General features: G+C 46.5%; 1 protein-coding gene across 23 annotated transcripts in view; it reads left to right on the top strand.

Moving 5' to 3' along the window:
• DAB1 (DAB adaptor protein 1) overlaps positions 1–26,830 on the top strand; it is a 1,138,205-nt gene that overhangs the window by 1,096,040 nt on the left and 15,335 nt on the right. For 16 of the 23 annotated variants that reach the window (XM_023258751.2, XM_023258754.2, XM_023258748.2 and 13 more), the window contains 5 exons: positions 8,072–8,122; positions 8,214–8,261; positions 12,950–13,012; positions 15,348–15,456; positions 23,045–23,593. In XM_023258751.2, the coding sequence (XP_023114519.2) occupies positions 8,072–8,122; positions 8,214–8,261; positions 12,950–13,012; positions 15,348–15,456; positions 23,045–23,593 (820 nt within the window). The remainder of the gene's footprint in view (positions 1–8,071; positions 8,123–8,213; positions 8,262–12,949; positions 13,013–15,347; positions 15,457–23,044; positions 23,594–26,830) is intronic. The other 7 variants (XM_023258757.2, XM_023258761.2, XM_023258755.2 and 4 more) reach the window with 3 other exon arrangements.

Below are 26,830 nucleotides of genomic sequence, written 5' to 3'. Positions count from 1 at the left end.
AGAGACACACACCAGCAAAGAAAGAGATGACTGACTCCCGGAGAAGATCCCCTGCCCTCCTCCCCACTCTCGTGTTGAGATCCTGTCATCCTGCTGACAGGAGCCAATTTCGCATGACTGTGATTCTAATTCACTCCCTTTTTGATGCCAAATCTTGTTAGGAGTTTTGAAAAATCCTTGAGTTTTTGCTAATGTAGAACTAGAATAATAGATTCTTAAAAGGAGATGCCATAAAGGAAGAGATCATTAAAAACAAGTAATTACCAGCTTTGAGAAATTGTTCCCCTTCGGTTTTCGGTTTTCTCTGTACCTCTCTACCTACGCAGTTGTGTTTGCACTCTGACAGCCGCTCAAGTACTAGCCACCTTGCAGCCTAACAAAGGAGCTAAAACAAGAAAGGGGACTCCACATTGTAAAATTCTCCTTGTCAACTATTAGAGCTTTGGGATGAGGTCCTGGGTCAGGCCCAGGAAGCTTCCACAAGTGTAAATGCATGAAGTCATCGCAGTGCTCTTACAGAAACTTAATGGCCAGGATGGTGTCTTCAGCATTTCTCCCTAATGCCCATCACTGGCCCCATTTTGGCTATCACCGGACACATTCCTGTACCATCATCTCTCTCTTTATGATCACTAATACTGTCAAATCCCCAATACCACCACTGCCTCCATCTCAAAATGTCGGCTGCCTCCAGTTTCCCCGGCTCCCGAAGATTGGGTCGGATGCCATGTGTTTCCTAATAAAGACAACAGTGGTAGCGGTTACTGGCACGAATCAGTTCGTTACTGTGAACCAAGCGCTATATACTGAAGGCTTTGCATGTTGCACGTTACCCCATAACACCAATCATTTGATAATTGTCTGTTTTCTTTTCCATCTCCCTCAGATGATATAAGGTCAAGGACTGTGACTTATCCTAGCTGCTCAACAAATAGATGTGGAGTGACTTAGTGACTTCCTATCAGAGTCTATGACAAACACCACTGGCATCACCACTGCACCCCAGACACTGCACCCGCCATTTTGTAGGAATCATAATCCATGTCTCCTACCCATTATCACTGTTACTGAGATCAAACTTACTTAGCTCTGAGTATCTTATTGTAAAAGCCACCCTCAGCCTACAACTCATGCCACCAGCCCCATCCTTATGCATTTTCTCAAGAAAATAATGGCTATGTTTTAGAATATCTGGGCTTGAAACTGTAGTGTTGCCAACTGAATCCTGACATAGAGATGGAGGAGGAGAGAGGAGAAGGGCATGCGGTAGGAGGGATGAATGATGGGGCTGACCCCCGGAATGGTCCAGCCTCCCCAGTGTTAACACCGGGGGAAAGGTGCCGGAGGAGGAGCCCGCTGGGGCTTTGTCTGTTCTAGGAAGGCCATGTCGCACCTTCAGCTCCTCGAGGTGACTTTGCCCCTTCCCAGGATCAGTATTACCAAACCTATGCCATGGCCTGGAACCTGTCTACCCTCACCTACCAAGCAAATATCGCATGGCTATCCTCCCTTGCTTGCTTGCTTGCTTCCCTCCTTCCTTCCTTCCTTCCGCCCTGCTCCCTCCTTCAGTCCCCCTCCCTCCCTTCCTTCTCTTCATCCCTTTCCTTCCTCCCCCCTCTTTCCATCTCTCCCTCCTCTTCGTCCCTCCACCTCTTTCTCCCTTCCTCCCTCCAATCATCCCTTCCCTTTCTGTAGTTTTGTCATCCATTGAGATTTTACTCTGCCAGCTACTGTGCTAATTTTATTCATATACATCAACCTTCTTGGTGTTTCCTCTCAGCAACCCTACATTGGCCTATGTTTCAAGGAGAAAACTGAAGCTTGGAGTGAGGAAGGATGTTTTCAGGGAAATGCCAACGATGAGGCAGCGGTTTGAACTGAAAGCTGCTGTTTCAGACATCCCTCTTTCCATTCCCCCACGCTGCCTGGCCTAAAAACATCAAACTTCTCACCCTAGAAGTACCTTTTATTTTCAAATGCAAGCAAATGGGTTTTCTTGACATTAGGGTAAAGTTGGGAAGCTTAACGGTCAAGAGTCAGATTCTGGAGCCCCAGCTGCCCCCTGTTTGTGAACATTAGCCTGGTCAGGCCAGCTTAGCACACTGACCTTCCAAGAGGTCCACCTTTCTCATGCCACCTGAATAAAGCACTAGCAAACGCCTTTCACCTCCAGTCCCCATCCTGAATTTCTCCTTGCATAGTCCATTTCAAACTGAATGTCCACTGATGGATGGATGGAGGGAGGGAGGGGTGGATAGACAGATAAAGACAATATGGTACATAACACGCAATGGAATATTTTTCAGCCTTAATGAGGAAGGACATGCTTCCATATGTGGCAGGTTGGCCGAACTTTGAGGACATTACGCTAAGTGAAATAAGCCAACCACAAAGGACAAATGCTTCATGATACTACTTATCTGAGATCTATAAAATAGCCAAACACACTGAAGCAGAGGGTAGAATGGTGGTCACAAGGGGAAAGTGGGAATTGCTATTCAGTGGTATAAGTTCTAGTTATGCAAGGTGACTAGGTTCTAGAGCCTGCATTGTGACGATAATTAAAAGTACTGTATTATACACTCTAGAACTTGTTAAGAAGGTAGATCTTACATTAAGTGTTCTTGCCACAGTAAAAAGAAGTGGGGGTGGGGAAGGCTGTTTCAAAGACCAACTTAATTTCTAGGAAGCCAGATATAGATAATTCATTGTCCAAGGATTTACAGATGTATTACGCTGGGAGGCACTTCCAGGAAGACGTAACTTTCATCGTAAGGTCTAAGCATTTCTCTGCCCCTCTAACCTTCCAGACAACCTCTGGGATGCTCCTAAAATGGTAGCTGTGGAAAGGAGGGCCATTACCTGCCAAAATGAGTTCCCACTTTGAGTAATTAGGCAATTTTTTGGTCATTACAGAAACATATCCTCAAAGCAGCATGATTCTTCTATTAGATTAAGACATTGGGTCCAGAAGACCACTGGGCCCCAAATCTCAGTAGGCCTGGAAAATGTTGGCATTAAATGGCACTCCATGCTGTTGTAATGATAACAAACCTTCATGAATTTCCTCTTGAAACATGAATCTTAGTTTCCTTTAAAAAGCCCCACAAATATCTAGCTCAGTCAATGAAAAAGTCCTTTACACCAGAAGAAGGCTGCTGTTTTGTGTAAAATGCATTTGTTTTCATGGTACCATCTAGACAGTGTAAAGAATTCGGTTCTCCAACAGAATCTTTTCAGTTAGTACAAAAGTAGGGATATTCTTTAAAAGAACAGAAGAGACTGCGTAAGGAAACAATATGTCCAGGATTTAGAAAGTTCTCAGTCATCCGGAAGTTGTTTTCATAAATATATATTCTCTGGGGTGGCTGGGTGGCTCAGTCAGTTATATGTCTGACTCTTGGCTTCAGCTCAGGTCATGATCTGATGGTTCATTGGATCGAGCCCCAAGTTGGGCTCTACACTGACGTGTGGAGCCTGCTTGGGATTCTCTTTCCCTCTCTGTCTGTCCCCCTCCTGTTTGTACTGTATACTTTCTCTCTCAAAAATAAATAAATTTAAATAAATAACATATATTTAGAGAGAGAGAGCTAGCCGAACCGTAAATACAGTAGCCACTAGCTACATGTGGCTATTTATATTGAAATTAATTAAAAATAAATAAAATTTAAGACTCAGTTCATCAGTCCCAGTAGCCATATTTAAAGTGCTCAATAGTAACATGGAGCTATAGGCTACCATATTAGGTATTGCAGACATAGAAATTTCCATCACACGGAAAGTTGTATGGGACATGGCTGCTCTTGGGAGAAATCATTTATTAGCATCAAATTTTCCATTCCCTATCCTAACTCCACCCCTACCCCCACTTTGTTCTTCATTTGCCAAACAGAGGGGTGTGTGTGTGTGTGTGTGTGTGTGTGTGTGTGTGTGTGTGTGTCTATCTATCTGCCTGTGTCTGCCTCTCTGTCTGTCTGTCTGTCAGGAAGTAGGAAAACAGCTGTTCACTCTTGGCTAAAGGTGACAAAAAGCTAAATCCCTAGATACCACAGCAGGAATTCGTCTTCATTAGCATGTGTCTTCCTTGTTAGCTCACTCACCAGGAAAAGGCACATGCATTCGAATGCCTGGAATCACTAGGTGCCTTAATAGTAGCCACTTTGGTGCAGTTACAGCTCACTTAGGTTAATCCATTTCTCTTGAGCTTTCTAAGTGGGTAATTGAATTCATTCTTTTGCAGCTTTGGCCTGAGTTCTGAGTTTAGATCTAGATACCTTGCACCCTCCCAGTCCCACTCCTACCCCACTCCCAAACTAGAATGATTATATATTCTTGCTCTGCTCGGAGCTTCAGAAGAACAAGGACCATGTATTATTCGTCTCTGTATCTCCAGTGCCTAGCCAGAGTTTGGCATGTGAAAAGTACCCGGTGAGTGTTTGTTAAAGAAATTAATTAATCAATTGTATAATCAATCAAGATGTGTTCAGTTTTCCCAGTAGGACTTTCACTAATTATTCCTACAGAGAGTTCATTCCCCAGCACAGTGATTCCCAAGTCTGGCTTCACACTAGAGTCACCTGGGGATCTCTTAGAACTGACTGATGCCGGGGTCCCACCCCAGACCATTACAACCAAATCTTTGATGGCGGGGCTCAGGCATCATCAGTAGTTTGGAGAAAGCTCCCCTAAGGGATTACCTTGTGCAGCCAGGGGTGAGAACCACACAAGGTTCTGATTTGTCAGCCATAAATATATTTGCATCCTTTTTGACGTGTTCACGTCCCACCTCATCCACTGTCACGTTGGCTGTAAGATTAATAACGTGAGTCTGATCTTAATAGTTACTTTACTCACTCATGGGACAACAGTGTCCCCACTGCTCCCAGCAGAGACTCTGGGAAGATAGACTCCCGGTGGAGGCTTTACTTCCATGTCTTCATGAAGATTCAGGCTAGAACTGTCTTGAAACAACACAAGAGAGCCTCTTCTGTTACATCCTCACTGGAAGTGTATGGTTTGAGTAAATGTGAGGTTGTATTGTGTCTTGAAAAGTAGAATAGAAAGCTCCATGTCTGCCACCATAATAAGTGTGAGAAATCTATCTATAAGGTGGGGAAAAGACTTGAAGATGAATGAATGAAAACTCTAATAGTAATTGTGGGTAAAGCAAGCTGTGAGTTGGGAGGACTTGGGAATGGACTCCAGGTCCTGGCCGTGAGACTCAACGGGGAGGAAGTGCATGGATGGCACGATCTCCCCACTGGCTGGATGCAATGCTCTGACTATCCCTGAGGCTTGCCCCAGATGGGAGGAAAGGGATCCAAGGAATGACTGAGCCAGGATCACAACAGGAAGGTGCTTGTGGTGACAGGACAGGAGGATGATCAGGCAAGACTGTGGCCAGAAAGGAGATTCAAGGAAGAAGGCAGGGTCAAGAATGGACTGAGGGGATCAGGACGAGGGCCAGGATGTGTGGGGCATCCTTCTACATGGGATCTGGTCTGGGCTCTCAGGCAGGGGTACTTTCTAAAGAGGGGCCTCCCTTAAGATTTTTCTTCTTCTTCCTCTTTCATTTTCCAAATGTCATATAATAGTCGTTTCCTAACATTAAAAAATGTGTGCCTCTGCATGCCAAAAGCGGGCCAAATGACACAGGCTGAGAGGATACTAGGAACGGCTACTGTTTATTGAACATCTACCATGTGCCAAGCACCAAACGAGACCTCATACACACATCTCAAGTAATCCTCTCGATAAACCTGAGGCAATGTTAGCATTATCATCTGCACTTGAAAGACGAGAAAACTGAGGCTGACCGGTTTGTCCAGGATCGCACAGCCCACGTGTGGCATGGCCAGGGTTCAGCCCACATCTGCGTGACTCCTGACAGATGCCTTTGCTCACCTCACACGCCCAGACCGAGCTTCGTCTGAATGGATAGAAATGGCCTCCTCACACCGCAGCCCCACACCTCACCAAAGGCCACCTCTTCTGTCACCAGGAAAGTGACGGACTCACACCAGTGCTGGTTATCCTCACACATTTTCATTATATGGTGGGGGTTTTATGAGAGTCTACAACAGGCTGTTTTTCAAATTTATTTAATTCATCCATCATGCTCTGAAGCCATTTGCTTTTTTATATTGGACAGATGTAATGAGATTTTGGACACTAAAAAATGTTTTTATTAAAAGTTATGACCCAGAGCTAGATGGTAGGGGCTGTGCCATAAATCCCTAGAAGTGTGTGAATTTATAAAGGATGTAGCGACATAACCTTAACCTTTTAGGCCACACCATAGATTACAGGATCACTTAGGCTAATACTGTCTCACTACCTCTCTCCACCTCTGGCCAAATAGAATCATCATCACAATAATTTATGTGGTTATCTGATGTGGTTGCCCTTCCTCTCCTCTTTGCCACAGTTGACCTCTGGCAAGCCAGGGCCTGATGGAAGCAGGTGGTTGAGGACAGAACTGGTGGTGGCTGTGGGAGGCACGGCCACGTTGGGTCTTTGGCCCTGCTTCTCTGTAAATGGGGCTGACTGACCTAACAGTCACCTTTTCTGCAGACAGGGTGGAGATGATTATGGGGGATGGTTTCTCCACGCCTTCATTGCCAACAGGAAGCTCTCCTCCAAAGTGGGAAATGATTCAGTTCTTTCTGTTCATGCATAATAACTCCATTTCAGTGTTAATATTGTCAGATTTATATTAATGCTGCACTACTTGGATATCATCCAAAACGTAATTAGCTTGTACATAGTGACCAAAACATGATGATTAAAAACATATATATAATAGATGTTATGTCTATTATCTATAATATATATTATCACTGCGACTTTGGTAATTAATATTTGTTTAGCAGACCACCAAGGTATCAGATGGTGAGAGAACAACAAAAGACTGAAAGGAAATTGTACTAGAGAAGTTTATTACTATAGGTCCTGGAGGAGGTACATAGCGCACCTCGGGAGATCACTTGGGAAAGGTCAAGGCAGGGGGCAGGTAGAGAAAGCAGGGCAGGACCGAAGACACGTGCCTTTATTAGGACCCACAGTGAAGTGCTTTGGGTTCCCTGGACTGAGGCCAGAGTGGTCCATTTGCACCAAAAAGAGCAAGGTTTTGGTAAGCTCTACAGGGACCTTAAGGCCCTGGGAAGCCAGAGAGACTGCCAACCACAAGGCTACTGGGGGAGGCATTCCAGGAGCTTAGAATTACTTGTGACTCTGCAGGGTGTTTATCTAGAGCCTGCCTCATAGCCTCATGGGAGAGGCTCGTGTCCCTTCAAGGCCCCTGCAGCTGAGCCACATAAATGAATGCCATTGCAGCAGTATCAGGTGGTTTAGCCAAACTCTCAATAATCGTAAACAGTAAAATGAGAAAATTAACAAAACGATTAGATTTGGTCACCTGCCAGCTACTTCTACAACGTGCATTCATTCCTGTATTCTTGAGCATGGCTATGTGCCACTTCCTCTGTGAGCAGCCAGGATTCAGGAATAAATACAGCTTGGTCCCTGCTCCAGGAAGCGCAATGGATGTCCCATCCCTCTGATGACTTTCAGCTCAGAGGATCAAGGAAAGCTTCATGGAAGAGGTGGCCTTCCAGCTGGGCTTTGAGCTTGCAGAGGTGAGAAGAAGAGCATTTCAAGCATAGGGGGCAACATGCAGCAGGGCACTTGCAAAACCAGCTGGTCACAGACTGCTCCAAAGAGTTTGACTAAAGCACATGGTAGTGTTTTTAATTTGTAAAACCAAAATGTTGAGCGTAAACATCGTGCTCTTATCCGCTGCCCCCCGCCACCCAACCATGGAGGCTGGCTGGGTAATGTCTGTAATCGCAGGAAGATAGGCTTGAAACCTACACACTTACCCTTGCTGTGTTTCCTAATCAGGCCCGTGTTGCATCACCCGCTTCTGCTGGGAACACGTCCGGGGCTTTCCTAGTACACTGGCCACAGCTCCTGCCTGGTGTAACTGCAGATGCCATCATCCTCACTCATAAATCCATGCCATTTGTGTGTCATGCTCTTCGTCCTCATTCATCATCCCTTACCCTTTCAGAACGGCCATCCATTCGAGGATTTTGAAGAACGGTTTGCTGCGGCCACCCCGGTAAGGAGAAGAGGGCCCTGCCCGGTTAACCATTCCACGTCATCATCCCATTGTTCATTTCATGCTCATAAGTCATGCCTTGTGGTTACAGAACAGAAACCTGCCGACCGACTTTGATGAGATTTTAGAGGCAACCAAGGTAAGGCCTCCGGGCTCTTGTTAAATGAGGGTCATTCTGGCCATTCTCATGCCTTCCATATTCTCATCCAGCCTGTGTGAATGGCAGGTGCCGGCTGTGCTCCGGGGGTGTCTAGTCTAATGTTCACAGGTGAGCTCTGTGATGAGGTCAGATGGCATGTGTATGTTGATACGTGTGTGCGTGCTGAGCTTGTGTTGCAGAGGAACTGACACGCTCTTGTTTTCATCCAACAAATATGTTTCAAGCTCCCAGAATGTCCCAGGAACTCTGATAGATGCTAGAGGTTCAGTAGAGCAGGAGGGCACAGACTCTGTCCTCAAGGAGCTCACACCGCACAGCATAGGAAAGACGGGGCAGGTTAGCCTGGTGTAGTGTAGTACAGTGTAGTATAGCAGGGGGTCAGGCACATAAACAGGATGTGCAAAGTGCACCCACTTGAATAAAAACCAGGCGAGGCTGCTGTTCAGTTGATACACCCTGGACTAGGGGCACTGGTCTGCTGCCGATGTTTGTTCAGATCGGTTGATACACAGGCCAGTGCATATTATCACCCCTGAGAATAGGGTGTTTGGGAAGCCTGTAAGACGGGGTCCTCAACCGTGGCTGTCACTTACACCAGGAGAGAGTTTAAAGTCCCAGTTACAAGGCTGTACTTCACCTAATTCAGAATCTCTAGAGGTAGGAACCAGGCATCAGTATTTTCCCCCAAGTACATCCAAGGTTGAGAATCCCTGCCTGACCTAAGAGTGTCACAGAAGCCGTTCTGGATGGTGGGACGGGGTGCAAACTGAGTTAGGAAGCACTGCCCAGAAAAAGAAGAATCCCCTAATTTGTGTCCGGAAGGATGGGCGGGAAAGGCAATTGGGGAAGGAATTGAATGTTCTCGGTGAAAGGAAGAGCATGTGCAAAGAGCCTGAGATGGCCCCTCCTTTTGTGACCCTGTATCTGTCCTCTCCATCACACCGCCCTGATTTTGTCCATAGGTTTGTCTTTCCATACAACCACCAGCCCCTGAGAGTAGGGATGGGAGCAGGCCCATATCCCCTGCTCTCAGTACAGCAGCTGATGAACAGTAGGGGCTCCAAACTTTTCCTGCATGAAGGAGCTCCTGATGCCAAAACATAAGGAGTGTGTCTGTGAGAATGTGTTTTGGGGGTCAGCCAAGGACATCTCCGCCTTCATCAATGGCGCTTTCAGAATCTGTCTGCAGGAGGGGCCTAGGAGTCTGCTTGCAGCCGTCTAGTTGAACGAGGGACCAGGGGACTCCTCTTGAAACAGCAGTGGCACAGCCCTCTAGATACTATTCGGAAACCATTGCTTGTTCATATCAAAGAATGGCTGTGGAGTAGCTGGCCCACGGGAGATATCGAGGGGCTTCCTCCTCAACAACCGAGTTATCCCTGTCCCCTTCACTGGGCTTGGCAGCTTCCAGTATCAGTCTGCTTACCCTGGAAAATACCCGGGACCTGAAGACCGCAGAATCTGCCATCGACAGCCACATCTCTACCTGAAGATGTCTAAAGTGCTGGTAATGGAAAGGGGAATGGGCATATTGAGCTGGCCTTCCAGTTGAGAGCCCTTCGGGCGGATGTCCATCATGGCAGACCTTTTAGGAACCGCAGCTTCTGGTTAGAGAACATTGTGGCCACACTCCCATTATCTAGGATGCCACCTAACTAGGGCTTGTCAAGTGACAGACAAACGAGGCATTGCGTGGCCTGTGGGTCAAGCCTAGCTTCTTTTAACTCCCACATCACAGACGAGTCGTGTCACCTCCTGGTCTCAGCTTACGTGCAAAGTGCAACACCACGGGGCTCACTGAGCGTCAAACATGATGGTCATGTATTGGAAAATGTATTATAAACTATAAAATGTTTTACAAATGTGAATGGTTAGTTTTAATTCTCTTGAGGTCATTAAAATGATTAATTACAACAATATTATCAGATGGAACATGGTTTGTTAGGTTACAAATAAAAGGACTGGGGCTAACATGGCGGGAGGGAGGGGGCGGTGAAAATGGATATGATTCCAGATCTCAATCACATATGGTTATTAGAATTATTTTTAATTTTATGGCCATAAGAATCCCCCTTTTCTATAAAATTTAATTAACTCAAGTTTCTATTTAAACAGCAAATCCAATGGAATGAAATAACAATCTATGTTTTATGCCCCTGCATGTTTTTCTCGTTTAATCCTTGAGTGAAAATCATCTGGCAAGAGGAAAGTCTATATCTCAAGACTGAAGGTTATTTTAAAAGTTGTGCTTAAGGAGAAAATTAGCCAATAAATTATATTTATGATGTTAGTAAAAGTGTGCCACGAGTTCAAACGCATTTGAAATGTAAATTGTGTGACTTAATTATTAACTTCATTTTATTATTTTCCTACCACTGAAAATAGTTGTAGGCCATTTTAAAAGCATCGAGCCCCAATTGTGAGGAAGCCCAGAAGCTTCATTTGAATTGATTAAACACAAGTATTTCTTTTATGAATCTGGGAGGGAACATAAGGATTGGCATAGTTTCGCCAAATAACAGAAAATATCGTAAACATGCTAAAGCCTCTTTCCCGGAGACAAGCAAGTGTCTAGGGTCTGGCCGGGTCTGGTCCCCCCACAACGTTACCCCTGTCCTGTCCACTTCGCTGGCCTCTTCCCTGCTGCCCTCCGTTCTCACACTCCGTACAAATTGCTTTGCTGCCCACCTGCTCACACCTCCCAGGCCCCTCTCCTTTTCTGCTCATATACTTTCACCTGCCTGGATTATCCTTTCTCACTCAGATGGGGTCTGTTCCCTTTAGAAAACCCTCCTTAAGCTTCTTTGCCAAAAGCTAGCTGATTCCCTTTCTCTGCTCTCCCACAGAGACCCCTGTCACCGTCCCTGACCCGTTACCTTGAAATTATCTAGTTCCTTGGAACATCCCACCAGACTGCAAACTCCCTGCAGTCTGGGACTTGGCATTTCTCATCATTCTGTTCACAGCTCCCAGCGCCCAACAGGTGTTTAGCGTGCATGGACAAAGCACTGTGTCGTTGGGAAGGAGATGAGTGTGTGTGTAGGGCCCTACTATGTGCCCAGCACCATTATTCTGTCTGAAAGCTTAAAGGGAAGAATTGAAAGTACATTAACCGACCTAAGCTGCTTTCAGCAAAAAGAGCCTTTTGTACCTTTTTTTTTTAATCTTTATTTTTGAGAGAGAGAGGAAGAGACAGAGTGCGAGTGGGGGAGGAACAGAAAGAGAGAGGGAGACACAGAATCGGAAGCAGGCTCCAGGCTCTGAACTGTCAGCACAGAGCCCGACGTGGGGCTCAAACCCATGAGTCACAAGATCAGGACCCGAGCTGAAGTCGGACGCTTAACCGACTGAGCCACCCAGGTGCCCCGATGTACCTTTTTAACCAGGCTTAGACAGACTTCAAACAAAGTCTCGTCAATAGTATTGTCAATAAATCCGCAAAGGAGATATTACCATCTCTGCCATCCAGATGAGGGAACTGCAGCTCTGTGGAGTTGCAGAGGTTGGAAGTGAATATACCTCCAGATGTGGGGCCTTTCCCAATGCCCAGAGCTCACTCACTCATCAGTAGGAGAGAACTATCCTTTTTTGTACTAAGTGTAGAGATCTAGCCATGCCTGGTTACAGAAGAATTCAAGTGCGGGCTTCCTGCATGGCAGGCAGGCAGACTCTTCCTGTCCTTTCTGTTGAGTGATGTTTTTAGGTCCCTCAGTCACTATCACTTAAAATCCAGAGAGAAGCCAAAAGAGTTCTTTCCTCAGTGGGCAGGTTTTGCACAAAGCATACGATTATATACTTTAAGGCAGGCCATGTGGTTCCTGGCCACAGACTCCCTACGGTCTCTGAAGCTGGAAGTGTATGCAGATTAATTTCTAAGCATATCTTAAAGGGTTTCTTTTGCCGCTGTGGCTGGCCTTGCTCAGACACTCCTGTATGATGGATGGGGATATAGATGATACAGTGTCTACAGTGATGGAGTTGGTAGCAATGATTAATAGTGTATATACTGGGCTGTTTTCGATGCCCTTCCTGGTATTAAATGATATGTTTTCTTTTCTCCCAACTACATTTTTTATCCTAAAGGCTGACTCTTTCAGGGACCGTCATTTGACTGCATGCTCTGTCTGCAGAAAATTCAAGTCCTGGCCCTGGGTGACCCCGGGGTCACCTCTGTGAGACTCAGCTGAGTCATCAGTAAAAATGGGGATGATGATTTGTACCTCTCAGGTTAGCGTTTGGGGGAACATTTGCTGAGAAGTGGTCACAAAGTCATGTCTCACTATCCTTAGCACATCGAAGGCACTTTGTACGTGTGTGCACTCATAAAAGACAAGCACTGAGGGTACTGTCTTCTTGCCTTTATCTCCTGGAGAAGAGAGAGAGCATTGCACTTGATGGGAGGTCAGCGTGAGGTGGTATTTACTGGTAATGGGAGGTGCTAAGCCTGAATCTCCTTAACTAGCCCCAGATAAACTGCCGGATACCCTGAAGCAGGAATTGATTCTGGCTACGTCCCAGACATTGTCTTTAGGGTCATGAGGTATTGTAATGACCAGCTGGATTTACTGTTGATATAGCCGCGATGGAAAATGTCATACCATTTTAAAGCAGCGCCCGGCAGCATTGGCTTCCCTTGTGGTGACATCATTCTCTTTTTATCTTTTCAGGCTGTGACCCAACTAGAACTTTTTGGGGACATGTCCACCCCTCCTGATATAACCTCTCCCCCTGTAAGTATGCACAGCCGCTCAGCCCTACGTCCCTTCCCTTCCCTTCCCTTCCCTTCTTCAGCTGCATGGTGAGGAGAATATGAGCTTTGGGTAAAAGAGGGCCACAGGTGGGTTCCAGCTCTGATTCTTTCTAGCTGTGTGGTTTGGGAAAACCAGCATTTCTGAACCTCAATTTCCTCTGCTGCTTTTTCAAGGAATTATGATACATGCGTCTATTTTGAGAAATAAGTGAAACCATGCATCAGCGATTACAGGACCCCCCCCCCCCGCGCATACTTGCTGCCCTGCAGGGCAGTGGAGAATGACGTCAGTGTCAGCGGGATGAGTCCCTGCCTGCACGGGGCACATGGTCTAGTTGGGAATATGGGCAAGAAAGGCCACAGGACTGCACACACAGTGAGGCATCGTCAGCGCCAACCCAGAGCCCGCACAGCCCGGTGGTCAGCCCAGTAAAAGAAGCCCCTTCTGCCCTGGCCCTTTCTGTCTTTTCCTGTCTCTTCCTTTATCGGCTCTCCCTCTTCTTTTCATCCCCCGCCCCTCCACTTCCCACCTGCCTTCTAGCTTCCTTGAGCTTCTCACGAAGCTTTGGAGTCCCAGCTCTAGTTTCAGCCAGGGCGTGTCTCCCATTGCTTGTCACTGCTTACAACGGGACAGAGACTGCTGGGAACCCTAATTTGAAAATGAAAACCTAAGCAAAATAGAGTCCCAGTGCTTTGAGAACCGGTTGCATTCAAAGGCAACCCTGTGGCCATAGCAAAGAATAGAGCTGAGATGGCCCCTCCAGAACCTCCCCTGCCCGCTCCCCGGAAGTGGGAGGTGGGCAGAAGGCAGTCGGCCGCAGCTGCACCAGCAGCAGCCGCTGGGAGGGGGCAGCTCCTCTGCGTGCTGCTCGGTCGTACAGCCGGAGGGATGGTGCTATGGTTCATTGGCAAGATGTGCCTCAGAGAAGAGGCTGTATGTACCCTCATGACTGAGGACAGATGGCACGAGACTCTGCTGCCCACAGCTGCCGCCTGGGACTCTAGACACAGCTGCCTTGCTCCCGATACCTGATGTCCAGAGCAGCCGTGACAGTGGGGACAGCAGCTCCTGTCTCCAGGGAGGCAGTCTCCTCTCCTCCATCCCAGGGGCAACAGCTGCATCTTGGGCACTTAGAGACTCAAGCTGTGGAGCCGGAAAGGTCTGAAGAGATCTTCTAACCTCCCTTCATTTTACAGATGAGCAAACTGAGTCCCAGAAAGGACATGTGACTCGCCCAGGGTCACGTGTGGGAAACAGCAGGGCGTTGATTGTGTTCAAAAGTGCTTACTGCAGCAGCTCATGGCTCTGTTTCTGGCCCCGAACCCAAGTGCGTTACAAATGGGTATTTGAAAATCCTCAGAACAATGCCATTCCTCCCCCAGGCTGCTGCTCTAAAAATGGCCTTGTCTAATTGCTGTGGTTTCAGGATTAATTGCTTGCCCCAGTCTATTCCAAGGGGAAAAGAAAAATAAGGATGTCATGGCACGGAATAGGCGTACTTTGTAGGCAAAAGGCTGCGGTAAATGGGCATGGACCTTTAAAACCCCGAGGGCTGATGCTTTTCTTTCAGTACCCCCAGTACCCCTTTGATTTACTTGATTTATTTGATTTATTTCAGCACACCTCACCTTAGCCAGCAGCTCATGTGCCAGACCTCTCTCGGATGCCAGCATAGGCTGGGCACTTGAGCATTTGCACCTCCTTAGGCGTTGTTGTTGTTGTGGGTTTTTTGTTGTTTTTTTGTTTTTGTTTCTTTTTTTTTTTTTATCATCTTCTTGAAAATGTTTACTTCTCTTTACACGTGGAGATTCAGGCAGAATTCTGAAAAGGCACCAGCACACAAGGGTCTCTGCTCTAGTCGCTAAGCTTGATTGTTCATTTAGACAAGCTGTTTATTTATCGTGTATTAAGTGACAAGCCCCGAACGAGACACATAGTAGGTCCTGAGTGGATGCGTGTCAATTTACATTGACCACCCCTAAAGGATGAAAGCCAGATATTATGACTAAAGGGTCATGGTACTGACCACTCTTTGCTGAGCACCTGCTATTGCTTCAGCATTCAGTGACTTAAATGCATGGTCCCACTTAATTATCACAGTTGCTCTATAGGTAGGTATCATTTTTCCTGTTCTGTGGTTGCTATGTACAACCACCTCGTGGTCTGCATACCATATGCGTGGCTTGGACCGTGGCTTGCTTCTGCAGCATCCCCTGCCCCTCATTTCCTGCACCTGCTGCTCCCCATCCTTGATGGCCGCTGCACCAGGGTTCCCGGGAGCCTCATGCACCTTCTGCCTCTCTCTGTCTGACAGACTCCTGCAACTCCAGGTGATGCCTTTATCCCGTCTTCATCTCAGACACTCCCGGCGAGTGCAGACATGTTTAGTTCTGTACCTTTCGGCACTGCTGCTGTACCCTCAGGTAAGCTGTCTTCCACCTGCTTCCTTTCCTTCGGCCTCCACTCAACAAGAAAGAGAAAGGGTTGACTTGAACAGCTGCCACATCATGCCAGAACACCTGTGGAACCACCGGTCGCTCTAGGTGACATTGAGAGGCTGCCAGTGGGGGCTGAGGGAGTGTTTACAAATCTGTAGTCTGCTGTAGATGAATTCACCTGGAAAGGTCAAGCTTCTAGGTGATTCACGTATGTAGCGCTAGGGAGCCCTTTGCACACAGAGCCATGCAAATCAGTACAAGTTCATTTCCTCCTATCCATCTCAGCCAGAAAGAGGAAAGTGGCAGGTGAGGGATATTAGCTCTCCACAGACCTCTTGAGATCTGATTGATAGGTGTCTGCCTCATTTGGTAGAGACTCAAGAACCAGGAGGTTCTCCATGTATACAGGACACTGAGGGGCAGAGAAAACTGCCAACAGTGAATTGGGACGGTGATGGAGCTCTTAGTGATTTTGAAAGTATTTGTTCTGTTTTCCAAACATTCTTTAAAATATATATACTACTTTTACAACAGGGTAAGATATATATATATAGGAACAGTATTGTAGGTATGGTATGAACTGGTGGGATCTCAGACACCTTAATTTGTTTCCATGGCAACAGGCACTCCACGTAGCCAGGGCAGTGTACTTGAATGTGGCCAGAGATGATATTCTGCTCTTTACATACATGAGAGCCTTAAAGACTTTTTTTCTTTCTTTAGCTACATATTTGACATCTGGGTGGCTTCAGCTTTCTAGTTCATTCTTAGATATGGCAAATAGAGCCTGAATATTTTCAAATACAAATCTTCTTGCGTTTTTTTCTATAAATAATTTTAATTATATAGTGTTAGAAGCAAATTCTTGCCACCGAATGTGAACCTTGCTGCTACTCAAAGTGAAGTAAAAATTCAGAGTCTCTTATGAAATAGTTACAGTTATTCCCCATGAGCCCAGAGGTCGTTGTATGAAATTTTCAGAAGCAACAGAGATTGGTACTAACGTAAAATGTAGAATATGCAAGTAACCCGGAAACATATTGAATTGACCAGCTTCCCAATCAAATCTCTTATACTCCTCTCTAAAATGGGACTGTGGTGATGACTAGTTTTCCTTACCTCAAATCGATATTAAAATTTCCTTGGGAATAGTGTAATAGAATATGTCATCTTAAATAAGAGTAACGGTTTTCCGTAAGAAACGTATCGCCTTCCTATGTCGAGAATCCCCATGCTTCGTCCTCATTGTTTGATCCGTGAAGATGTGCTGGAACAGGGAATGGGAACTTTAGGCCCCAAACTAACACACTGGCAGAAATGTTCACTCCACAAACATTCACTGAGTGCTGACATGAGCCGGGCCCTGTTCTAGGTGCCTGGGGTGTGTCAGTGAATGCACCAGACACAGGTCCTGCCTCCAGAGAGCTTCCTTTCTACTGGGGAAACAGGCAACAACATAAAAATAAGTAACTTATGTAATACGTTCAAAAACGGTAAGTGGTGCAGGCAGAAGAAAATGTTGAGTGAAGTGTGGGAGCTTTGGAGCATGTGCAGAGCAGGTAAATGGAGGTTGGTTGTGGCCAGGTGGGGCTCATGCAAAGGTGAGATGTGAGCAGACTAGAAGGGGTGAGGGAGGAAGCCAAGAAGATGTCAGGGTGCAGAGTATTCTAGTCAAGGAGTCTCCATTCCCCTCTGTATAAGTGAGAGTGGGACAAGATGCAATCACACGTCTTCCGACCCTAATGTTTCAGTAAAAGCACCTAAGGACCTGCCCAGGTCTTGCACAGGACTGCTCTGGGCCTCCTCCCGAGCCTCTGTCACATTAGGGCTTTGAAGACCTGGGTTTTCAACTTGCTAATTGACCAGCCGTGTTGCAAACTATGGACAAGCCACATCACATCCAGATTCAGTTTCTACAGCTGCTAAAATAAAATAAAATAATATAAAATTAATAGATTATGTTCCAATTTTCAATTTTTAGAATGGAAGTGCAAAATTAATTTCAGTGAGCACATTTTTGCTTCTTGAAGTGCGTGCTTCTGCTTCAGATATGCTGAAATTTTCAGAAGCAACAGAGTTGAAATAGACTTCAGTTGGTGGTCACCTGTCAGCCTTTTCCTCCTTTAACTCACCCAAAAAGAAAAAATCTCTGCAGACATTGGGTCTCCATCTGCCTGTCCCTCATTGTCCAGCCAGTGGTAGGGAGCCGGGGACATGAACTATGGTATGCAGGACAATAGATGGGCTGCTGGAGGAATTTGCATCCGATGGGCTGCGTTTGAGTCTTGGCTCGTCTATTTATGTATGTGTTAGACTCCTGAGCGAATTACTTAATGTGTCAGAGCCAGAGTTTCTTCATCTATATACCTGAATTGAAAATAACACTTGCCTTGCAACAGTATCTTGAGAATTAAGTGAGAAAATAAAGTTAAGCGCCTTGAAACTTACTAGCATCCTAATGCTTCACATGGAAATGCAGCTGTTTTTGCTATTATTATTATTATTATTATTATTAATTACTCTTATTTCTAAAGCAGAAGAAAATATCTTGTCCTACCTATATTTTTTCATTTACCTTTTTGGAACATTTAGAAAAACATCCCAGCGATAAAGTTTAGGTCTTTGGCCTCCTGTGTGTGGCAGAGCTGGCCTGGGGGCTCAGAGAATGTACCGTGTCTGAATACAGGCCCTGCCACTAGCCAGCTGTGTAATATTCAGCTAAATGTCTTCTGAGCCTCAGGGAACCTGTCTGTAAAATGGGGACAGTAATTCCACCTTACAGAGCTGGTCAGACGATTGCACAAGTTAATACATGTACTAGAACGTTGCAAACAGTGCCTGGCAGCGTTGACGTGAGTAAGCAGTAAGCAGGTTTGCTAGCCTGTCCGTTAGGAGCCCTGGCCCTGACCCCCCACCCCCTGCTCTGTGACAGCTGCCACAGCCCTCCCCTCAGCAAGCTGCAGTTTCTCGTGTACGGGGTAAAGAGATACTGAAAACAGCTATGCCAGAGGCTTGTTGCTAGGATCAGCAAGCTCCATGAGGGCAGGGATGTTTTTTTAACTGTTTTGTTCTTCACTGCATCTCCAGAGACTGAAATAGTGCTTAGCGTCCAATAGGACTACTTTTGAATGAATGAATGAATGAATGAACGAATGAATGAATGAACGATTGTGCTAATGTAAATAAGCATCACCATACAAGTTCTGCATAAATGTTCAGGGCGTACCTTCGTTCCCTGTATTTTTCCCATATTTTAGTCTTTTTTTTTTTAATCCAAATAATGAGGTATCCCCAGGTGCAAGCATCTGGTTGTAAATTGCAATTTTCAACACTTCTTAAAAATCTAACTGGAAGGCAGTAATGCAGGTGTTTCCTTTCACTTCACAGTAAGGAGATTTATGATTGATCTGCACTCCGTGGCATAAACAGATGCTCCGTGGCCCCTCCTCCCTCCACTGTCGAACATTAATGACTAAATGTTACTAAGCAGTTAAGTGGCTGCCGTGGCACACACCAAGTGGCTCCCCAGGTCCAATGCTACCACAGTCCTGCTGCCGAGGTGTGCCATCGGGCATGCACAATGCCATGTGGCCTGAGAGCCTTAGCTCACGGATTTGGGGAGAGCCCAGGCTGCAGAGACCACCCCCCTCCAGGAAAAGCTAGTCAGACCTGTGAGTTCCCAAACATGATACCCAATTACCCCGTGCTGCTTTTTTTTTCTTTTGAATATTGTACTTTGGTCTGAAGCAGATGGCATGAAGCCAGGGAGACATGCTAATAGCTCTCTCCAGAAAAGTGTGCACAGCCCATCTGTTGGTTCCTTGTGGGGGAAAAAAAAAAAGACAGAGTGAAAGAAAAACCTGCCACCGACAGTAGAATCTTTACAGATCACAGTACTTACAGATCTGGGAGTTTAATTGTACACTTGGAAAAAGGCAGTGGAGGCATTTATTCCACGGTAACTCATTCACCTTTATAAAGAGACTTTCTCCAGTCTCCAGCATTTATGGGGCCATCGATGTGTGCCCACAACTGTGGTAGACACAGAGGAGGTGGAGAGAGAAAATAAAGGGTTCCTGCCAGCAGGTGGTTTCTTGTCTAATGAGGGAGGACAGAGTAACTGGGCGATAACAACACAGTGTGACAAGTGCCGTAACGGAGATGAACACTGAGGACTGCGGAAGCCCAGAGGAGGAGAACCAGCTGAATCCCCAGAGCAGGGAAGGCGCCCAGCACAGGTGATGCTGAACTGATTCTCAGAGAGTATGTAAGGAGCAGCCACATGAAGGAGGGGGTGGCTTTCCGGGCAGAAGCACCAGCAGAGATGAGAGAGAGCAGGTGGAGTTTTGTTTGCAGCTGCTGTGGGGAAAGGTACCAGTGAAAATGGGATGGAGAGGTGGGAAGGGGGAAAGCCCCTAAAGGCTCCTGAGCCAAGCTAAGGCATCTGAACCTTATACTCAAGACAATGAAGCACTGTATTTGCATTTTAGAACAGTCCTCCAGGGGCAATGAGGGGGGCGGAGTGGAAGCAAACTGAAAAATAGCCTGGCTGGAGGCTGACACCTTCCATCCCTTCATCAAAATGGGCATCAAGTGGCGCCCTGGTGACTCAGTCCATTAAGTGTCCCACTTCGGCTCATGGTCTCATGGTTTGTTGGTTTGAGCCCCGCGTTAGGCTCTCTGCTGTTAGTGCAGAGAACACTTGGGATCCTCTGTCTACCTTCTCTCTCTCTCTCTCTCTCTCTCTCTCTCTCTCTCTCTCTCTCCCTCTCAAAAATAAATAAACATTTAAAAATAAATGGGCAGCAAGTTTGAGGTAGTTGAAAGATCCATGTCTCCCCCATGTCAGACCCAGTGCCCCCTTTTTATGACAAATATTTGTAATGTCACCTTTAAATTCTTGAAATTCATCGATAATATAACTTACCTACACAGCTTTTTAAAAAGTCAATATGATGCCTGCATTATAAGGAGGAACTTTTCAAAAGCTAACTTAAAATAAAAAGATACGTATCTGAATACGGAAAATGCCCAGATCCGAGCACACTAGGTGTCCTACTAAGCAGTCTGGTGTGCATACCTATAAAGAGCGGCACTGCAGGTGCAGACAGATGCATGAACGTGGTGTTGGCTCAAACACCAGAAGTATTTCTGTCGGGACCACAGCTTTCCCAAATGGGGAGCCGCTCTTAACAGTGTTTCAAACAAAACAAAATACAGTCTGCCCTCAGAGTACACAGTTGTGACCTTCCTAGAAAACTGTGCAATGAAACTTTGATTTTCCATGTAATTCAAAGTCCAGTCCATACTCAGTTGTAACATACACTGTGGTATAACTTGCACACGTTGGTCTCAGACATTGTAGGATATCCACGCTCGCCGCCTCTTAAATGCGGGTAGTGTCTCCCTCTAGCAAATTGCCCTGACACCCAAATACACGCCCCAGATATCCTGGTCACCTCCTAAGGGATGGTAGCCCTCCAACTGAGAACCCCGGGGCCCCAACAAATAAATCAGAAAGTAAGAAACACACTTGCAGAATTCTCAGTCTGTTGGTGGGCTTAAGTCACAGCCTTATTAGGTGATAGGTGAGGTGAAAATCAACATAAGCGACTGTCAGGTTTGGAGTGCGCTAGGGCTCAGGGGATCTCATAAGGATATTGTCTGTGTTGCTTCTTGATGCTCCATAAGTGCATTGCACACTGCTGGATTAATCAGCAAGAAGCCCATGTGTCCTGTCTCTGACTCTCTGGCACCTCCTGTCACCTTGCAAGGAAATGGCTAGACTTTCAATGCCGCCCCCATTCCTTATCCATCATTGTAGGGATCTGAGGCTGGAGTGTGAGTGACGCCCTCTGCACACGATTTCTCTGGGCTCCCCGGGGTCATTGACATCACCCATGACCCGACCAGCACCACAGCGCTTGCCTGCCTTCCCTTTGGAAGTTGCTAGGATACCCTGCATCCACTCCTCCTTTCCTGGCCTCACTGCTGCACACCTGCAAACTCCTTCTGACAGCCATGAAAAGGCTGGTTTTGAGAAGTCAGGCCAAGTCGGCGTCTCCATCCTCTACTCCGCCGGGCCGGGGTATCTGTCTCCAAGGCTCGGCGGCACATGCATATGGCCCCTGGGCCCCCTGAGAAGGGCAGGGACCACCGGAAGCACGTGGGAGTTTCTCTGGGCCCGCCCACACTTTTCCGAAACCCTGGGTGACTGTACCAGGTGTACTGACCGTGCGAAGATCAGAAATTGGTCTTGGCCGTCTGCGTGGGGCACTGTGGTACAGAGGGAAGAACATTAGCTTCGGGAACGGACGACCTCAGTTCAGATCCTGATCCCACTTGATGCTGACTGTGTGACCCCAAGCACAGTACTTTCCCTCTCTGAGCACCAATTTCCTTATCCCTAAAATAGAGATAATAAGAACACCTCCCCTGCAAGGATTTTGCGAAGATGTAAAGCATCTATCTAAAGCTGTACCTAGAATGTTACAGTCATTTCTAAGTGGAAATGATTCATGTTACTTTTGTCCATGTGAACGTGTCAGTTGTGCTGCTTTTAAAATGGTTCTATCTCACCTGAAAGGACTTAGTACAGCCAAGAATTCTCATGGCAACCTACGTGAGTAGATGCCCTGGAGTTTTGCAGTACCCAACATATGCCACTGTATGAGGCGCCCCCGAGTAGACAGTCACCTAAAATTGACATCGTCATCATAACACAGAAATCATGTGTAATAATACCTGCAGCTACCATTTATTGCATGGCTGCTGTTTACAGGCAAGGAATTAAGTACTTCAAAGGCTTTATCTGATTCAAATACTACTCACTGCTAACATTTACCAAATGCTCACTCTGTGTCTGGTGTAGTACTCCACCTCACATACATCATCTCCATTTATCTGTAAACCAGACCTGTGTGGCAGAAGGTATTTAACGCCCCCTTTTCAGATAAGGAGGCAGAGCCCTAGAGAGCTTGTGAGCGCTCCCTAGATTTCAGGTATGAGAAATGGCGGTCTGAGTTTTAACCCGTGCCTCGCAAACTGACGCTCTGGTTCATCTTGCCTTGGCACACGGCTTCGATGCCTGGAAGGAAGATCTTCCTACCTGGCTTTCCAACAAGGAGCCTGACTTTGAGCTTAGAGAACTGGCGCGATTGAGAATGTCCCAGGCCTAGGAAGAAGGGGAGGCAAGACTGAAACCCACATGTGCCTGATTTCCAGTCGTCTGCCTTTTCCCATGGGGCACACCGGCTCTCGAGGCTCTGGTGTCGGAAATCTTTAGCAATTCTAGCAATATTGTCATTCTCCCCCAGATGTCTGCCTGGCTTGCTCCCTCACTGCATTCTGGTTTCCACTCTTGAATCGCCTCCCCGGAGAAGTTTCCCCTGACCATTGCTCTAGACAGAACGCTCCCTGAGAGTAGGGACTTCTGTCTTACTCATCTTTGTGTCTCCAGTCCCTTGCACATAGCCTGACACTTAATGGCTGTTCCGTTATCTTTCTGCTTATCCCTAGAATCCGTGGATTGTTCTTTCCTAGGGTGCCTGACTATTCTTCTACCCCCTTCCAGGTTATGTTGCAATGGGCGCTGTCCTCCCATCCTTCTGGGGCCAGCAGCCCCTCGTCCAACAGCAGATCGCCATGGGTGCTCAGCCACCAGTCGCTCAGGTGATGCCGGGGGCTCAGCCCATCGCATGGGGCCAGCCGGGTCTATTCCCTGCCACTCAGCAGCCCTGGCCAGCTGTGGCCGGGCAGTTTCCGCCAGCCGCCTTCATGCCCGCACAAACTGTTATGCCTTTGCCAGCCGCCATGTTCCAAGGTCCCCTCACCCCGCTTGCGACCGTCCCAACCACGGGTGACTCCACCAGGTCAAGTCCACAGACCGAGAAGCCCAGGCAGAAAATGGGGAAAGAGATGTTTAAGGATTTCCAGATGGCCCAGCCTCCACCCGTGCCCTCCCGCAAACCCGACCAACCCTCCCTCACCTGTACCTCAGAGGCCTTCTCCAGTTACTTCAACAAAGTCGGGGTGGCACAGGATACAGATGACTGTGACGACTTTGACATCTCCCAGTTGAATTTGACCCCCGTGACTTCTACCACGCCATCAACCAACTCACGTGAGTGCCTGTCTTTGGAAACATAAATCCAGTGAGAGCGACGCCTTGCTTCTGGAGTCCGTGAACTCCTTTCGGTTCCCATGCAGCAGGCTTCCTTGTTTACATCACTACTAACAATAATAATAGCTACCCGGTACGAGGTACCAACAATAATATACATACCTACTTCGTATCATGGCTTTGATTACTTTTATACTCATAACAGTGCTTATTACAGGTTTTGCTAGACCTTTTTGGCCAATAAAGTGAAGTTCAAAAACAGGAGGGTAGGCAGAAGGGGAGCATCGAATACAAACCTGTCGCTTTTCTACCATGTCACTCTGCTGCTCAAGTTTTTATTTGTTCACATGCGTTCGCTCATGATCCCTGCTTATGACACACAGATTCCTGAAATGGAAATGCAGGGTGAATGGGAACCGCAGACGTTTGGGGGACAAGGACAAAAAATTAGAACAGAAAATTAAGATCAAGAGAAAACTTAGGGGAGAGAAAGAACAGCTGTAAGTCTCGTCCAACTAGTATAGTAGAAGCCAGATTTGGGCTTAAGGCTTTGGGTAGGCAAAGAGAAAAATCGGTAGCGTCGCAGAAACCTCTAGACTGGGAACCAAGGAACAGGTTGATCACTTTGTAGTTTTGTGCCTATGGGCGAGTGATTTTATTTCCATGAGCCTCAATTTCCTCATCTCTCTTAGGCTAAGGGATAGTAAAAGGATGCAGTGGTACAGTTACTAAAGCATTGTATACCTCACGGAGTTTAAAGTCTTTTTATCACCATTATTGTTGCATAGTGAGTGGTTTTCTGCAGAATCCCGACCAGGGTTCCAAACCTTGGCTCTCCTACCACAAGCTGTGTCTTTGGGTAAACGTATGACTTTTCTTCTTCACCTCAGCTGTATCATGGGTAAAATATGCGAGTTGGCTTGGATGAGCCACGTGCCTCCTAGTTCAGGCATTCAGTGATTCTGTCCCAGCTCACTTTTCTACTGCAAGCATCCGGAAAACCATACCCATGTAGCCAATCAGAATCCAGACACACTTGAGCGTGGATATGCTTGGTCGACACCGTTCGCAAACGTGTCTGGCGATTCAGCCTGTGCCTTGACAATTGATAAGGGAAAAGAAAAGTCTCATGGAACAATGAGTTTGGCGTTTTCATTACTGTCATAGATGATATGGATCACTGCTTGGCCAATATCGTGAATTGTCGAAAAAATCTAATGCTAACACAATTAGATAGTGTCATTTCAGCCAGGTTTGGAAGGCTGTTCTGAAAAGGAATGTCTTCGGTGTGTATAAACAACACGCTTCCACTCAGGCCATATGATCTACATAGCAGGGGCCTCACTATTAACTCTAACTCATAGGGTTTCAATGAAGAATAATGAATAAAAAATGAAATGGTCAAAGAATGAGAGCCATGCATAAATAAGCTTCTCTTGACGACAAGCGCTCTCTTTCAACAGGCTTGTGTGCCGGCCACAAATAAAAGGAAAGTTTCAGTTCTTTGAGGACAGGAAATGTGTCCTAATCGTTCGTACCCTTCTCATAATGCTAGCATAGCATCTCGCCTGTGGGAGACATTTGCGAAAGGTCATAGAGATTGAAATGAAGGAAACAAAGGCCGCTCAGTTACTGTTGTGTTTTAGAGCAAGGTTCTGCAACCTTGACTCTGTTGGTATTTTGGGCCAAATCATCCTTTGATGTGGGATCTGTGCTGTACTCATAGGACATTTAGCAACACCCTTGCCCTCCACCCATTAGATTCCAGAAGCACCCATCCTCTGCCCCTAGTCGTGACAGTCAAAAATGAACCGAGATATTGCCAGACGTTCCCCAGGATTTAAATTGCCCCAAATTTAGAACCACTCTTGTAGATTATAGAGGTATTCTAGAAAACCTTCTGCAGCCTGAGACATGTCAATAAATGCCTGATTATGCTTCCAATCAATTTCATCTGGTAAGTGGGAGCAGTCAGCCTGGGTTCTCAGCCTTTAGTCATCAATGAGCCACTTCCAAACACAATTCAGAATCCAGTTACACTAACATGTATTAAACAGCTATCACACATCAGGGTGATTCCAGATCGCTCATCTCACTTAAACCCACTACAACTAGTTTGCTCCATAATCGTCTCACAAAACAAAACAGATTTCCTTTCAAATTAAAAAAAAAAGTTTTATTTCGAAGAAAAGAGTGAAGCCAGTCTTTATATCATCTTATGCAGAAGCATCACCTTCAGAATGTTTTGAGTGGAGGATCAGTCGGACCAAAAGTAAACCGCAACCCGAGATAGAGCGCACGGTCTGACTTCAGCTCAGGCTATAATCTAGCCGTTTGTGAGTTCGAGCCTCACGTCGGGCTCTGTGCTGACAGCTCAGAGCCTGGAGCCTGCTTCAGATTCTGTGTCCCTCTGTCTTTGACCTGCCCCCCACTCACGCTCTGTCTCTCTCTCTCTCTCTCTCAAAAATGAACAAACATTAAAAAAAGAGGGAAATGGAGCACACAGTTGGCCGCACAGCGGAGACCGACCCGTGTTGAATCCCAGCACTCCTGTTCCGTGGCGCCCTTAACTCTGAGAAAGTCACTTCACCTCTCTGAGCTTCAGTGTCTTCATCAGAAAAGAACAATAGCTAAACAGCACTTTGCAGCATTCACATTAGAGAACGCCGTGAATGCGGTGCCCAGCTTGCTGGCACAAAGTAAAGAGCATCATTATTCTAAATACATATCCATCAAGGCAAAAGGCACTCACCAAGTTTGAGAATCACTCGCTATGTGACAAACAGCCAGATTTAGTAAATTCTGGGCAGTTATGGTAGGGAGGCCTTATCCGTGTCATTTGGAATTTAGCTACTAAATCAAGCCATAACCACTTCCTCATTTGGGGCTGAGCCAGTGACTGGTGTTTTCCAGGCCAAATTAGAAATCGCTGAAAGAAGAATAGCTTCAACTGGCATATTTGTCAGAACCTCTGGAACAAGTGAGATGAGGAAAACGTGGGAAGGCCAGGACAGAAAGCGCAGAGCCTTACGCAGTGAGAAGTAAAGTGCTAGTTGTCAACCTGCCAGCAGCTCCATCCATCCCCCCACCTCACTGAGGCTATCTTCGTGCAACACGTGTTTATCAAATACCTGCTGCGTGCGAGGTTCTACCATTCACCAACCGTGTGGCCTTGAGCAGTTTAGCACCCTCACTTCCCTTCTCCGTAAAATCAGGATAACTCCTACCTCAAAGAGG

The sequence above is a fragment of the Felis catus genome, chromosome C1 (genome assembly GCF_018350175.1).
Source record: "Felis catus isolate Fca126 chromosome C1, F.catus_Fca126_mat1.0, whole genome shotgun sequence".
Classification (NCBI taxonomy): Eukaryota; Metazoa; Chordata; class Mammalia; order Carnivora; family Felidae; genus Felis; species Felis catus.
Note: the sequence above shows the minus strand (reverse complement) of the source record. Positions and strands in the feature narration are given on the sequence as shown.